This window comes from Mirounga angustirostris, unplaced genomic scaffold (genome assembly GCF_029215605.1).
Source record: "Mirounga angustirostris isolate CCGP_5_RB_7025 unplaced genomic scaffold, mMirAng1.0.hap1 SCAF_3, whole genome shotgun sequence".
NCBI classification, from domain to species: Eukaryota; Metazoa; Chordata; class Mammalia; order Carnivora; family Phocidae; genus Mirounga; species Mirounga angustirostris.
Genome location: NW_026991711.1, coordinates 73791732 through 73807320, shown reverse-complemented (window position 1 = coordinate 73807320; position 15589 = coordinate 73791732). Strand labels below are relative to the sequence as shown.

The following is a 15589-nucleotide window of genomic DNA, read 5'->3' as shown; positions in this document are numbered from 1 at the left end:
ATCACAACCTGGATAATTAGCCTCGACTAAGGATTCTGCTAAGGTAACTGAACTGTCTTAGTTACAAGGGTAACTTACCATAAACTCTTTGGTAGCTAAACATTTTCATCATACGGAGTAAAAGCTTATCTGGTACCTCAGGACTGTTGGGAGATATGAAAGTTTTCCATAATGCATTTAGTGTTGTTGCAAAGTTAATGTTATTGAACATATATATGCATTCATATATGTATACATTCATACACAGACTTAAGCATACACATATATATATATATATTTTAAAGATTTTATTTATTTATTTGACAGAGAGAGGCACAGCGAGAGAGGGAACACAAGCAGGGGGAGTGAGAGAGGGAGAAGCAGGCTTCCCGCTGAGCAGGGAGCCCGATGTGGGGCTCGATCCCAGGACCCTGGGATCATGACCTGAGCCGAAGGCAGACGCTTAACGACTGAGCCACCCAGGCGCCCCAAGCATACACATATATATTGAGTGAGGCACACATTTCCTAATAATTAACTTTACAGAAACAAAGAAGCTTTGTAGGAAACCACCTAAACGTCCACAAATCTTCACCATTTAAAGTAAACAGTAAGGACATGTTATAGTTGAATTGAAAAATATCTTAGCTGAAATCAGATTTTTTAAAAACAGGGTCAAAAGCAACCCTTTAGTATTTATAAGACCATTAAACTGGGCGCCTGGGTGGCTCAGTCGTTAAGCATCTGCCTTCGGCTCAGGTCATGATCCCAGGGTCCTGGGATCGAGCCCCGCATCGGGCTCCCTGCTCTGCGGGAAGCCTGCTTCTCCCTCTCCCACTCCCCCTGCTTGTGTTCCCGCTCTCGCTATGTCTCTCTCTGTCAAATAAATAAATAAAATCTTAAGAAAAAAAAGACCATTACAAACTGATAATAAGTATGTAATGTGAAGTTTAAAATAATAAATGAAGGAAAAATCTGTATAACGAGTGCCCTCATCTCATTACACTAAGATATTGCAATATGCCCCCTGGGGACCAGCCTTGGCGCCAAAACAGGGAAATGTTCAGGGAAGAAGAACATGTTAAAAACAAACTTCTTTTACCTAGAGCCATGCTGATAATCACGCCACATGTCATTTTAAACAGGAAGCTTTGTCTTAATTGTAGAACTAAAACTTGATGACAGTGACATGTTCTAAATCATTTCCCTCAGTCCCCCTCTCCGGGGGAGGGGGCAATCACAGGCAGCCTGGAGCACGGAAGGGGACAGCATAGGCTTGGGGAAACCCAGGTTCGGATCCTGGCTCTATCCTGGAGCTCTGTGGCCTCAGACAAATTCCTTAGCCTCTCTTCGTCTTAATTTTCTTACCTGTAAAAGTGTATTCTTGTGAATCCAGCAACAAAGCAGATAAAGGGGCCTGGCACACGACATATGGTGAACAACAGTACACGTCATTATGACTGTAGTTCCTACTATTACAGATATGCAAATGGACCACCATTTCTACAAAGATAGTATTTATTGCTTTACAAGCTCCGTATGGCTATTTCCCAGCTCATGTCAAAACCAACTTACCTTAGTCATTGCTCACAAGGAGATGCTATTAAGTTTTATGTCATTAAAAACAAACAGACCCATCATTTCCAATCTACCAACTCCATCAAATGTTCAAAAGACATTTTTTAAAGGCATCAAGTTGATTAGATTGGTCGTATGGTGATATGTATTAAAAATCCTTTCCCACTTCTGGAATATTTTAGTCCCTCTCCTGCTTCCATAAGTAACCTAGGGGAGGAGAACCAGATTCAAGTATAGGATTTATTCACACTTGTGCTACATATGAAGGGGCTTTGGGGAGATGGCATCACATGCAGGCTGCCAGGATGGTCCTGAGAGTACCATGGGCATAACATCTGGGACAAACTGATAAGGGTGATTTATTACAGATGATTCCCCCATGGACCCTGAAGTACTGGTTTCGCCACCAGCTGGATGGGCTTAGTTGATGTCCCGTCCAGAAATTCTTCCACTGGTTATATAGACACCACTATAAATCCACAGCGAATGGAGGGAAGGTATCTGCGTCCAAAACATCTGTCTGTACTAAAAGAAATGATGCTCAGACACAATGACTTTGCAATATATTTAAAATTCATTCTTCAGTGTCATTTCTTGACTAAATCTTTGCTCTCTGAAAACAGGCAATACAATTTTTATTGCATTTAAGTTGTTTTTTGGTGAAAAGAAGGAAAAGGAATTCAAAGTTAGCTTTTCATGAACAGCCACATGGTCATTCTGCTTGTGAACTTACATAATATAGCTAACATATATTACAGTCAGATACACATGTTATGTACTCACAAACTTAATCATTAAAAGAGGAGACCACCTGTTTCAAATGTACTTTGCACCACAGATGATATGAACCAGAAATATTTGGTCTACAATATTTAATTCCTATTTGTCTCAATCAAGAAAAACTATTAATACATTCGTAGATGTAGAGAGATAGGAAAGGTGATGTTTTTCATGTTTTGTGATAGCTTTACATCAATTTATTTTTCAGAATACACTAAAATAAATGTAACCTACTTTTAATAGCTGTTATTAAATTTTTTCTCTTGCTTTGTGAAAACAATCACTGTGGAGTGGAGACTACAGTGGTGGATCTAAACAATCCTACTTCATATGCAAATCAAACAAATTTCATAATTCATTTTAGAGACACATTGAAAACCTATATTGAAAACTGACTCATTTGATTCTGGATTTACATGGCAACATTTGAAACTAGTGGTCTAGTTAACACAGGCAACCATGCAGAAAGTTACAACATTCATAGAAATACCCAAGTAATTCTTGTGAACAGTAATTGCTCAAAGTAAAGAAAGAACGAATAAGAATGGGTACATGGTTTCTGTGTTGGTAACTTATTACTGAGTTCATGTCAATAAAACCAGGTCTCTTCCAAACAGAATCATGTAAACTATTGGTGTAGGCTCAAAAGAGATTATATTCAGTTAGGTACATGCTGCGTTGAAAATCTACCTTGACGTTAAAAAAAAAAAAAAGTCTGGAAAAAGTCATTTCTCCTCCATTTTTCTCAATAGCTCAATTTTATTTTAAAGTCCAAGTAAAAACTCTGGGACCAGTTCACTTTTTCTAACATCATGGCCATATCACATACTTTCTTTCCCACCCACTACCAGTCTTCCAAGTAAAATATAACACAAAAACCCTGCCTCCAAACAAAACAGAAAACAAAACCCCTAGCCCCCAAACAAAACAAAATAATCTTGAGCAAAGAACTCAATCATTTTTTTTAAGGTTGAAAACACTGGCAACATTATTTTCATTTCAGTCACTTTACTCATGTAAATGAATGCTTCACGAATGCTAAGTGCTCCTGTGGCTCAAGAGAGAATCCAATATAAAGAATTAAGGGACAGCATCTCAGCCATTTGGCCTGGCAGTGGAAGGGCTTGGTAAATGCAGAACTGAGTGTGCAGGGTGTCCTCCTAAGGGGAACGCTGCTACACATCGCTGGGTGACCGTGCTCTCTGGAACAGACTGGAGGGGATGCAGCCGCAGCAAATGAGACAGAGGGCTTTCTGGATCTCTTGGTTTCTGAAAGCATAGATGACAGGGTTGATGATGGAGTTGTAGGTGGCGGGCAGGAGGGTGGCGTAGGTGTAGATGGAAGGGTAGGTGTAATCAGCTATCAAGGAATAGAGTGTGAAAGGCATCCAGCAAGCGGCAAAGGTCCCCAGAATGATGGCCAGGGTGGAGACCCCCTTCCGGGTGGTCACATAGTGGGAGGTGGCCAGGAAGTGATGCTGCAGGGCTATCTGATGGGCGTGCCTCATCACAATCTTGCAGATCTGGATGTAGAGCTGAAGCATGAGCGCAAACATGAAGAGGAAGGAGACCGAGAGGATGGCCGCGTTGTTCTTGGTGAGAGGTCTGACCACGCTGCAGGTGGACTCGTCTCTGAGGCAGTTCCAGCCCATGATGGGCAGCAGTCCCAGGCAGATGGAGGTCCCCCAGAGCATGATGAGCATGACATAGGTGAACGTGACTGTCCTCTCCGAGTGGTATGTCAGAGCGTAATACAGGGAAAGGTAGCGGTCAACAGTGATAGCCAGCAAGCTGCAGACAGAGGCAGAGAAAGAGGCGACAATGAGTCCGATTGTGACCAGCTTGGTGGCTTCTGACTGAAGCATGTAGGCAAAAACAAAATTGATGATGAGTCCGATGCCGGCCAGCAAGTCTGCAAGAGCCAGGCTGCCTATTAGCAGGAACATGGGTGCTCGAAGGCTGGGGTTATGGAAGATGATAAGGACCACAATGGCATTTTCACAGGAGATGAGGGTTCCTGAGGTACACAAGACAATGTCCCAAGGGTTGACAACGAGCTCAGGCTCCGGCTCTACAACAGGAACCTGGGAGGAGACGGCCGCCGAGACGTTCTCTGCAGCGCCAGCATCTAAATAATCCCGAGGCAGCCCGCTTAAATTGACCTTCAGGTCTTCATTCATTTTAACCCCCGTCCTCTTCAACGAAAAGACAGGCTTTTTAACGTTTAGACACAGCAGGGTGGCAATCCAAAATCATGCAAAAAACACACAAACAGAAAGCCAGCCCCTACTCAGACACTACCATCAAATGCCACAAGCTTCATGAATTATAAAGTGTTATGGAATAAAACAAAAGGCGAAGTCTCCGTGGTTTCAAACCCACGACCACAAATGCCGTTTGGCGCTGGGGACAACACAGGATAGGACTTGAAAACACGAGCGTGAGTGAGGCAGGCACACACGGAACCGCGGCGGTCTGTTGGCTAAAGTGCTGGGAACGCACATCTGAAAATCGCATCTTGCATGCTGGAAACGAACCACCGTTTGACATCTGAGCTGCCGCCGACAAAGCCACGCCGCAGCGACAAGTCGCGAGCCCGGGCCGCCAGCCTCGATGGAATATTTAAATCGCCTATTTCCATCGAACTGCCCCCCGCCCCCAAACAACCCCTCGCGCGCGCGCACACACTCACACACAGCCCCCAGCCAGAACAAAGAGGGGTCCCAGACGTCCCCCGTGTGCACAGGGCAGTCGGGCCAGGGTCACAAAAGGCAGGTGTGTGCCATGGGGGTGTGGAGACAGACAGACAGACACACGCCCATGCACTGCCGCCGCTCCCCCCGGGCGGAAGACGCGAGGGGACAGACAGGGCGCCGGGACAGGCGGCCCGCGGGGGCGGGGGTCATCAAGGGGGTCACCTTGGCGCGCCCAGGCCGAGGGGGGCTCCTCTGGTGCTTCCGAAGCGCGCGGGCTACTCGTGTCGCATGTCTGCGCCGGGGCCGGCGGCGGCGAGGGGCGGTGGCCGCGCCCGGGAGTGGGCGGGAGGGCGCGGGGCGCGCGCTCGGCGCCAGGTGAGCTGCGGGCGGCAGGTGAGCGGCGGGCTCGGCTCGCGTGCCCGGCTCTCCCCGCCGCGCGCCCGCCAGCCCGCCCGCCCGGCGCACACGCTCCCCGCGCGCGCGCCCCCGCCCCCGCCCCCGCGCCCGCCCGCCCGTGCGCGCCCGGCTGTCCGCCCGCCCGAGCCCCGGGAGGCCGGCGCGCGCCCCCACGGGTCGGGACGCACCGGCGGGCGAGGGCGGACCGCGCGCAGCGAGAGCCCCCCCAGCCCTTCTGGGAGGGACAGACCCTGGAGGCGGAGATCTGCACCCTCGGCCTCCCAGTCTGCGGCCCCGCGTCCCACCCCAGCTGGGGGTCTGGGGCTTGCCCTGGGGCGGGGACGGAGGAGCACCGCCCGGGAACCCGGTGACCTATTTCGTTCCTGAGGTCTCCCTGGGGAGTCCCAGTCTCTAGCGACCTGCTTCTCCACGCCTTTCCCTAAACTGCCACATTCCTGGCCCAAGGAATTGCTTAGGGTGGCATTCGGGATTAGCAGTAAGGATGCAGGGTGAGCGAGTTAGGGAGGCTGATCTTTAAAGCAGCAAGATGATGGGCCAGCTATTTTAGAATTGCCTTTGACCACACTGCGTCCTGATCCCAAAGAGGTTCCTTTCCTTAGGTGTGTCTTAGATCTGGTTCATTATTACTGTTCCCCAGGAACATTTGCTTAACTGCATATAAGGTGCGGTTATGTGAATCAACATTATCATCAAATTGCACTTATTAAGTGCTCCTTGAGCTGTGTTTTCAAATGGAAATCCTTTACTGAGTTCCTGCAGAAGCTTCCTGCAGATGCTGGCCAAAACCCATTCATTTAGGTACTGAAGTGGCAGTGTTAATTTATTTTTTCATTTTAACACATCGGTAGGTTCTAAGATTAAGAACCTGATAGCCGTCTGCTTTTATGAGCTCATGTCTCCTCTGGATACAAAACCTAGAGCACCTAGCAGATCTTAAGTTTAAAAATGATCTCCCACGGGCGCCTGGGTGGCTCAGATGGTTAAGCGTCTGCCTTCGGCTCAGGTCATGATCCCAGGGTCCTGGGATCGAGTCCCACATCGGGCTCCTGACTCAGCGGGGAGTCTGCTTCTTCCTCTCCCTCTGCCTCTCCCACTGCTCATGCTCTCTCTCTCTCTGTATCTCTGTGTCTCAAATGAATAAATAAAATCTTTAAAAAAAAAATGATCTCCCAGCTTAAAGATGGGAGAAAAGGCATGATATTTTGGTTTTTCTTTTCAGCAGTGAAGGTTTCCTGACTGCCTTTCTCCACACTCACAGAAAGGGTCCTGCATAAATAGAGATGGTCTGCAGAACGTGGGACCCTTTCTACCCCATCATCATCCTCTGGTCATCCTGCCTCCCCCTGGTGATCACTGTCATTTCTCACCCCAGACCTGCAGATTCACCTACCCTTAACTTCCTCTTGTCCCTTTTCCTCCCTTTCTCCTATCCATGAGCTCCTGCCTCTGCAAGATCATCCTGCCTCTCCCTGCACTACAGATCAGTAGTTCTGGGGTGGGGCCCAGAGTCTGCATTTACAAGCCTCTGTCCTAGAGATCCTGCTGCTCCTGGTCCATGGACTACATTTTGAAAAGCAAGGTTCAATGGAGTTTCAAGAACCGCTCGTACCCAGTGGGGAGGCATCAGACACCCGTACCTGCCAAGAACCATACTAATTGCTAGGAGCGCATATTCAGTAAGATGTGACCTTTCTACTCACAGGCATGTATGTGTGGTGGTCACAGATGCATAAAAAGGAGCAATAATACCAGGCAGCAAATGCTGTAATGAAGCAACATATATGTTCCTGTCAATTTCTGTGTGATGAATCAAAGCATTTTTAGAATGAACTGTTGAAAAATAGTTGTTTGAGCATATACATAGCAGTTTTAGCACGGTACAGTTCAAACTACCTGCCAAAATTTAGGGGGCTCACATGGGCACTGCAGCTCAGGGCAGGCGAATGTGCGGTGCTAGCCAGACACTTTTCTAGTCAATGACACTGAGACAGGCCCTGCCCTCCGGAGCCAACACTAGTGGAACGTACTCCCTCTTTAATGTGCTTGGGAAAGAAGGGGGAAAAAAGAGAAGCAAGCGTTGGGAAGAGAAAAGGTAATGAAGTGGATGTGTTTTCTTGCAGTGAAATCTTGAGTTAGAGGAAGAAACTGAGGGAACTTCCACTCTTGGCTGGGTACGGCCAAATGGCAGCGCCAAGGGGCTGCGGCAGGTGGGCACCAGCTCCCCCAGTTTGCCAAGGTCAACTATGCGTTCACAGTTCTACTCCGTTATGCCTTCCCCTCGAGTGATTACTTATAACAACAACAACAACAAAAAAGAATCTAGACTTTACTCCAAATTCTATGTTTATTTGTACATTTGTTAGGACTTTTGTTGCCAAGGGGGCAGAAATCCAATTCAAACGAACTTAATTCCAAATGGATACTGTTCCTGGCATGTTTGGGGAAGAGCCTGGAGTGGTGTCTGCAAGACCACCTTCTCAGTTCCTCCACCACTCATCACAGGACACTGGAGCAGATGCAGGTGACGTTTATTGTCTTTTCATCCTTTATCTTTTTGTTGCTTTATATATATATATATAGCTTTATATATATATATATATATATATATATATATAGCTTTGGCAAGAAATTGTAAACCTTAAGCACAGCCTGGCATTTTCACAACCTATACTAGCAATGACTCTTTTGTCTGAGAAAGGCTCTGTGCCCATCTTAAATGCACACATCTTTGCTAACTTCGACCCTGTACCCACATTTCCTGGCCCTTCCTTGTGATTGAGTTTATAGATTGTGGGGATGTCCCAGATTACTGGCTGGAGCAAGTCATAAACGGAGCCAGTCCCATATGGAGTACATGGTGTCTATGTTGAAATGTTACTGGTCAGCTTCTTTGCTGCCTGTGTTAACGACTGTGAGTCAATTTCTATATATTTAACTGCTGCGCTAATCGGAACCAGATGAGCCGTGCTTCATTCTGCCTAGCCAAGGGTTATATCGCAGCTGAGAATAAAACAGGATTCCAAATTAAAGTTTAATTTTTATTTATTTCTCTAACTTATAGTAAATTTTTTTGCAGTATAACCTACATGTAGGAACCGCATATTTCACAAATGTACAGTTTGATGCAGGGATGCCAAATGAATATACCAATGTCATCTCTAATGATCCTGAGAAGTAGAACATTACCAGTGCCCCAAAGCTGTCCTTTTGTCCTCACCTCAGTTATTATCTCCACTAGGAAAAGGAAACCACTATTCTCAATTCTAACACCATAGACTGGATTTGCCTGTTTATGAACTCTCCAAAAATGGAATCATACAGTATGTATACTGTTGTGTCTGATTTCTTTCACTCAACATTATTTCTGTGAGATTTATTGTTTTGTTGTGTGGATTAGGAGTTGATTCTTTTTCCCTTGCTGCGTAGTATTTATCATATAATGTGCCACAGTTTTTTAATCTCCTACTGGTCGCATTGTGTTGCTGTCTGGCTTTGGCAATTGTGAAGAAAACCATGATGAACATCCTTGTACATGTCATTTAATGCACATATGTATGCATTTCTACTAGGTATGTTCCTAAGGCTGGGTCAAAGTATATTTTAATAATTAATTCTCTATTTAAACAAACCCTGACTGCTATTTAAGGACAGTGAGGGGTCTATGAAAAATCATAACACACCCCTCCTTTCCCCTTTATAAAACCCTCTAAACTTCCCATTTTAATAGCGGAGGGACATAGTTCGTGGGAATATCAAGGAGATAAAGAAAGGAAGGACACATCACATAAAAACAATATTCAGTCTGAGATTCTGTGTGAGAAAGAAGAATTCTGTTGTCAGTGCTAACATCACCTCATTTCTGAGCATATCTTTGTGTTTTTATTTTTTATTATTTATTTTTTTAAAAGATTTTATTTATTCATTTTGAGAGAGAGAGAGACAGAGCACAAGCAGAGGGAGAGGGAGATGCATACTCTCTGCCAAGCAGGGAGCCCGATGTGTGACTCGATCCCAGGACCCTGAGATCACGACCTGAGCCGAAGACAGACGCTTAACGACTCAGCCACCCAGGCGCCCCTATTTTTGTGTTTTTAAAATTGTATGAATTAAAAAAAATAGAAGTCTGGGCGCCTGGGTGGCTCAGTTGGTTAAGCGACTGCCTTCGGCTCAGGTCATGATCCTGGAGTCCCTGGATCGAGTCCCGCATCGGGCTCCCTGCTCGGCAGGGAGTCTGCTTCTCCCTCTGATCCTCCCCCCTTTCGTGTGCTCTCTCTCTCTCTCAAATAAATAAATAAAATCTTTAAAAAAAAATAGAAGTCTTTTTCTGATTATAAAATAATACATATTCATTACAGAAATTTTGCTGCCTGCAATTAAAATTAAAAAGTAAAATTGCCTGTACTTTCAATTCCAGGGAGAGTCACTGTGAGCTTTTTTTTGTTAATATACATTTTTAATGAATTTTTCGGAGATTTTTTTCCCCCAGAGTAACTTGAGGAATTACTTTCAGAAATATTTTATTCTCATTTTTTGTTGTATGGAGAAATAGTTTTAAATGTTCTTTGGATTTTGAGCCACTGGTTAGTCTGGTCTCTGTGTCTTACTGATGTAAGTGGCCAGGGAGGGGCAGTTGCTGTTCACTCCCAGATGCCCATCGGCCCTCCACCTCTTGCACTGACCTTCCCTGCAGTGCCCCTGCTGCCTCGCTGTCCCCCCTGGGAACTGAACGGCAGCCCCCAAAGATAGCCATGTCCTGGCCCCTGGAACCTGTGAGTATTACCTTATATGGCAAAAGGGATTTTGTAATGTGCAAGTGATTAAGCGTCTCCAGATGGGCAGATTACTCTGGATTATCCAGGTGAGCCCTAAATATAATCACAAAGGTCCTTTTTTTTTTAAGTAGGCGCCACGCCCAGTGTGGAGCCCAACACAGGGCTTGAACTCACGACCCTGAGATCAAGATCTGAGCTGAGATCAAGTGTCCGACACTTAACCCACTGAGCCACCCAGGCGCCCCACACAGTTCCTTTAGAAGGATCTTTTTTTGAAGACCGAGGAAGGGGCCCGGGATCCAAAGGGTACAGACAGCATCTGGGAGCTGGAAGGAACAATGGAATGGATCCTCTCTGGAGCGTCTAGAAGGAACATAGTTCTAGGGACCCACTTTTGACTTCTTACCTCCGGAATAAATTTAGAGTGTTTTTTTATTGATACACACTATGATTAACTAAAGTCTGTTGTTTTCATTAGTGTTATACATTCTGTGGATTTTAGCAAATTCATAATGGCGTGTCTCCATCATCATAGTATCACACGGAGCAGTTTCACTGCCCTGAAAATGCCCTTTGCTGCACCCGTTCCTCCCTCCCACTTCCGCCAACCCCAGTCCACCACTGACCTTTTTACACTCTCTGTGGTTTGCCTTTTCCAGAATGTCATGTAGCTGGAACCATACCATATGGAGCCTTTCTGAACTAACTTCTTTCACTTAGTAACATGGGCACTGGTGTTGGCCACGGGGTGGGGAGGAGCCAAGTCTGCACGTCTTGGTAGACTCCTGAGACCTTCTCTCAGCCGGGACATCAGAAGCATGGAGGGGCAGGAGCCGGGGACTCTGTCCGTGCCACGGCCACCCCTGATGGGCAGGGCCAGCATTTCCTCCTGAGGTAGATGGACATGTGATGAGAGGGAGGCTGAGCTTGAGACACGTCTCTGGGGACTCGTCACATCACTAGATCACGCTTTAAGGGCATCTAAATTTTAACAATCAAGCCAGTAGAGGTTTAGGCCACTACTGTTTGGGTACAAAGAGGAAATGTTCACCTGGCACTCCATTCAGGTTGTAAACAGGAGAGAGAGTGTTCTCCTCCAGCCCTGTAACAAGGCTCACCAAGTTGGGCATCATAGTGGGGAAGAGTCACACGCCGATGACTCAATGGGGTCATGCTCCACTGGGCAGAGGTCCTGGAAAGTTATCTTCTTGGGCCTTGACACTCTGGCCGTGTTTGCACAAGAACTCAAGGAGAGAAATGGAGTGATCAGGCCTGGTATTGATTTTTTGAATCACTAAGGAGCGAGCACTGTTCACACAACCTAAATGCTTTGTATTTGAGATGAAGAGTTAGATGTCTTTGCAGGCCCGCTTGACAAGATGCACTTTCTTTGCAAAGAAGCATTCCTAGGGGACCTATCACTTGATGCATCATGAATCATGTGTTCTCAGTCTCTCTCTTTTCTTGTGACCTACATTTCATTGTGTCTGATGGACTTCCCTGTGAGGTTTGGAGGAAATGTGTACTGTGAGCAAAGATACAGCCCTTTCTTCTAATGTGGTTTTAAAAATCTGGCACGCTCCTACTGGATGTGCCTTCTTTCTTTAAAAGAGGAAATGGAAGGACACTCCTCGGGTAGCTAGAAGTAGGAAAACAGTGTATTTTGCCGATGTGCTACTTTGCTTCCAATTTTTCTTTTACTATGTCGGGAGGCCCAGGCAACCAATTATAATCAATACATTTTAGCCAAAACATGATTGTTTGGCATGTCCCCCAACCTGTGGCTCTTGAAATGCTGGCTTAAAGTGCTGGTGAATGAAATGGGAGAAGGGACAGGGAGAGAAGAAGGAATAACCACATCCCTCGGCTTGTGTAGAACATACTGTATCTTCCCCTCCATTTGGTTCTTTCAGCAACGCAAACAGGTTGCGGATGCTAAATTTACAGCCAAACTTCTGCAAGGTGTGTACACAGGTGTGACACTGTGTGAGTAGAGGAGTTTGGGCAGTGGTCTCGGTAACAGTGAAGGAGAATTATTAGTTCCGAGTTGGTGTCTCTGCATGATGCCTACCTAGCTCAGGGTAACGTGTGGTGGGTAATTAATGCGTGCTTTGCCTGGCAACGAAATTGACTTGTCCTAACTCTTGGTCGTTCTATGTTGGAGGCTCACATTTCTGACTGCTTTGCAGTCAGCTGAGTTTATATCGATTATGTAAGATCAGTGGTATCCAGAAATTTGGATTTCTTGGCTTGGTAAATTTCACGAGCGGCAGCAACAACAACAGAATGGAGAGACTGACATGTGGTTTCCAAACTTTTATTTTGCCAAAGAAGTTCATTTAAGCAAGCAAACTTCTAATTGCCTTTATTATTATTTTATATTAAAAGGACATTTTTAGCACACATACACACACACACATACACAAAGATGTGTCTCAAACAATAGGAGAGTGCTTTAAATAAAATACTATCTGGTTTAATGAAAACTCCCTGCATCGTTCTGACTTTTCTTCGCAGAACACCCATTTTCCAGATGGGTGGAAATGTCACAGCCCAGATTGGTCGGAGGATGGCTCTTGAGAACCACTGATGATTTTGTATCTACTCAAAGGAATCCTAGAAGAGATTTAATACTTTCTGTCACATCTGTGGGGAAAATGTACAGGTAAAGGTTCCAATTATATACAGTTTTCTCTTCGGCCCTCAGGAACATTCTTTACCTCTCCAAACTCATAACCCCCGTTTATGGAACATCCACCCTGTGTCATGAGCTCTTCACTTTATGGGAATTAGAAGACTCAATCCCTGGCAGGATGTTCTATGTTGTCATCAGGGAAATGGTCAGCTGGCTGCCTCCCACGAAGGCTTCCATAGTGACATTAATTAGTCTGTGAATTTACCCTGGTTTGGGGAAATTTACATTAACTAGACTGATGCACTCCCATTAAAGTGCCAGCTATCATATAATAAATATTTACTGTCTCAGGAGCCAAGTATGCGCAGACCTGCGTGACCTTGAACAAATAAACCACTCATCTATTTGTAAAATGAGAATGTTAACAGCATCTACCTCCTAGCGCTGCTGTGTGACACGGGATAAAGCACACAGTACGCTTATCTCAGCCTGGCACAAAGCTAAGGGTCTGGACACAAGAGTTGTGATCCCTGCTGTGGCCATTGGCTGTGTGTCATCTCCCTGTCCCCTGCGTGATTGGGGATCCAGGTGATTCCCGTTCTTTCAACTGCACTGGCCAAACACCTGCGCAGCCTCCTTGGAGTCTTCGCCCACAAACCCCCCAATCTGTCAGGAAATCCTGTTGATCCTCCCTTCAGAATAAATCCAGAATCCTTAAGTGTCAAAACTCCGAGGTAAGCAAGATGTCCTTTAGTAGGTAAAGGGATAAGTAAACTGCGTACACCCAGACACTGGAATATTATTCAGCTCTAAAAAGAAAGCTCCCAAGCCACAAAAAGACATGGGGGAAATTTAAATGCACATCACTAAGTGAAAGAAACCAGTGTGAAAAGGCTACATGCAACAATATGACATTCAGGAAAAGGGAAAATTATGGAGACAATAGAAAGATCAGCAGTTGCCGGGGGCTCGGGGGAGGGAGGGATGAATTAGGTGGAGCCCAGAGGATTTTTAGGGCAGTGAAACTACTCTGCATGACACTGCAAAGGGGGACACATGCCATTATACATTTGTCCAAGCCCATAGAATGTACAACACCAAGAGTGAACTCTAATGTATATTATGGACCTTAGGTGATAATGACGTGTCAATGCAGGTTCATAGATGGTAACAAATGCACCACTGTGGTGAGGGATGTTGATAATGAGGAGGCTGTGTGCATGTGGGGAGAGGGCGTAGATGGGAACTTTCTGCTCAATTTTGCTGTGAACCTAAAACTGCTCTAAAAATGGTCTATTTTTAAAAAGACAAAGAGAAATGTTGCAAGAGATGAATTCAAACAATGAATCAACTACTTAAACGGTTAAATAAAAACTGTAAAAAAGGGAGAAAAAATACCACTTCTCACCTCCTCCTCCTTCCACTGCTGTCACCTTGATCCAAATGACTGTCATCCCTCACCTGGATTATGCCAAGGGCTTCCCAGCTGGTTTCTTACCCGTGCTCTCACTCATTCAGCCTGTTCTTAATGCACCTCCGTGAGGTCATGTTTCTCCTAACCAAAGCCCTCGATGGGGCCCCTGCTCACCCAGAATGAAGTCACATCTTCATGCTGTCCCTAACCATCCAGCCCTCCTAGCAGCCATCCTTCCTGCCAGCACCAGGCTCTTCCCCGATGCCACATGACCGGCCCCGGCCTCCCTTAGGTCTTCCCTCAGATGTCACATTTCAGTGAGCCCTCTGCCACCCATCCACACTGTGTGTCCCCAGCACACACGCAGTGGTCCTCCTCCTGCTTTATTTCTCTCCTTTGAGCTGATCACTGCTGATAGCTCGGTGTTGTCTTTCTTTCCTTCTTGTTTATCTGCGTCCTCCCCACAATACTACCTCCTCCATTTCGTTCCTTGTCGTTTCTCCCATGCCTAGAACGTGGCCTGGTGTGTGGGAGGGCCTTATTTCCCATGAATGGATCATGGAATTGGGAGGGGAAGTTAGGAGACTTGGATGTTGCAAAATTGGACTGAGATCCTATATCTCACTGCGGGGCAGGTCTTCCCAATGTATTTGGGACACTAAGTGTCTAATGACCAAGCGAGCCTCTCCCTGGCCATGTTGGGTGGGCCTCAGCTGACTGAAGAATGCCCCGTCAAAGTGATGTGTTCTTTCAGACATGCCCATCTATGGGATCAGGTTTGAGGTAAGTCCTGCTGTCTTCAGAGCCCTTTGTCTTTTTCAAGTGACTTTCCTTGATGCCAGAGGGGGAAAGATGGTGCTATCGGCTGGATTGTGTCCCTCCAAAATTCGTATGTTGCCCATACTTCAGAACGTGACTGTATTTGGAGACAGGGTCTTTAAAGAGATGATTAAGTTAAAGTGAGGTCATGAGGGTGGGCCTCACCCACTGGGCTCCTTATAAGAGAAGATTAGCACACAGATACACACAGAAAAAGGGAAGACCAAGTGAAGATAGCCATCTACTAGCCAAGGAGAGAGGTCTCAGAAGGAATCAGCCCCGCTGACACCTTGATCTCAGACTTCGAGCCTCCAGAACGATGAGAAAATAAACTTCTGTTGTTTCAGCTACCAGCCTGGGGTTCTTTGTTATGACAGCTCATGCAGGCTAATACTGATGAGTATGAGCAGATGGATAAATTCTGATCGGAAGTCAAGTTTTTCCAGAGGGTTTGAAATTGGTCTAGAGCAGAGCTTTCCAAAAGTTATCAAGGAACCTA

At 45.9% G+C, this 15589-nt stretch overlaps 1 protein-coding gene across 1 annotated transcript; it reads right to left on the bottom strand.

Annotated features, from left to right (window-relative positions):
- Positions 1 to 2132: 2132 nt before the first annotated feature.
- GPR12 (G protein-coupled receptor 12) lies at positions 2133 to 4604 on the bottom strand. Its single transcript, XM_045867517.3, has one exon. It carries the CDS (start codon positions 4515 to 4517, stop codon positions 3513 to 3515), a length of 1005 nt encoding a protein of 334 aa, XP_045723473.1. The 5' UTR covers positions 4518 to 4604; the 3' UTR covers positions 2133 to 3512.
- Between the last annotated feature and the right edge of the window lie 10985 nt (positions 4605 to 15589).

What these genes read in the sequence shown, in the direction of transcription:
- GPR12 (XM_045867517.3), bottom strand. Translation starts at nt 4,517, where the DNA reads ATGAATGAAGACCTGAAGGTCAATTTAAGCGGGCTGCCTCGGGATTAT.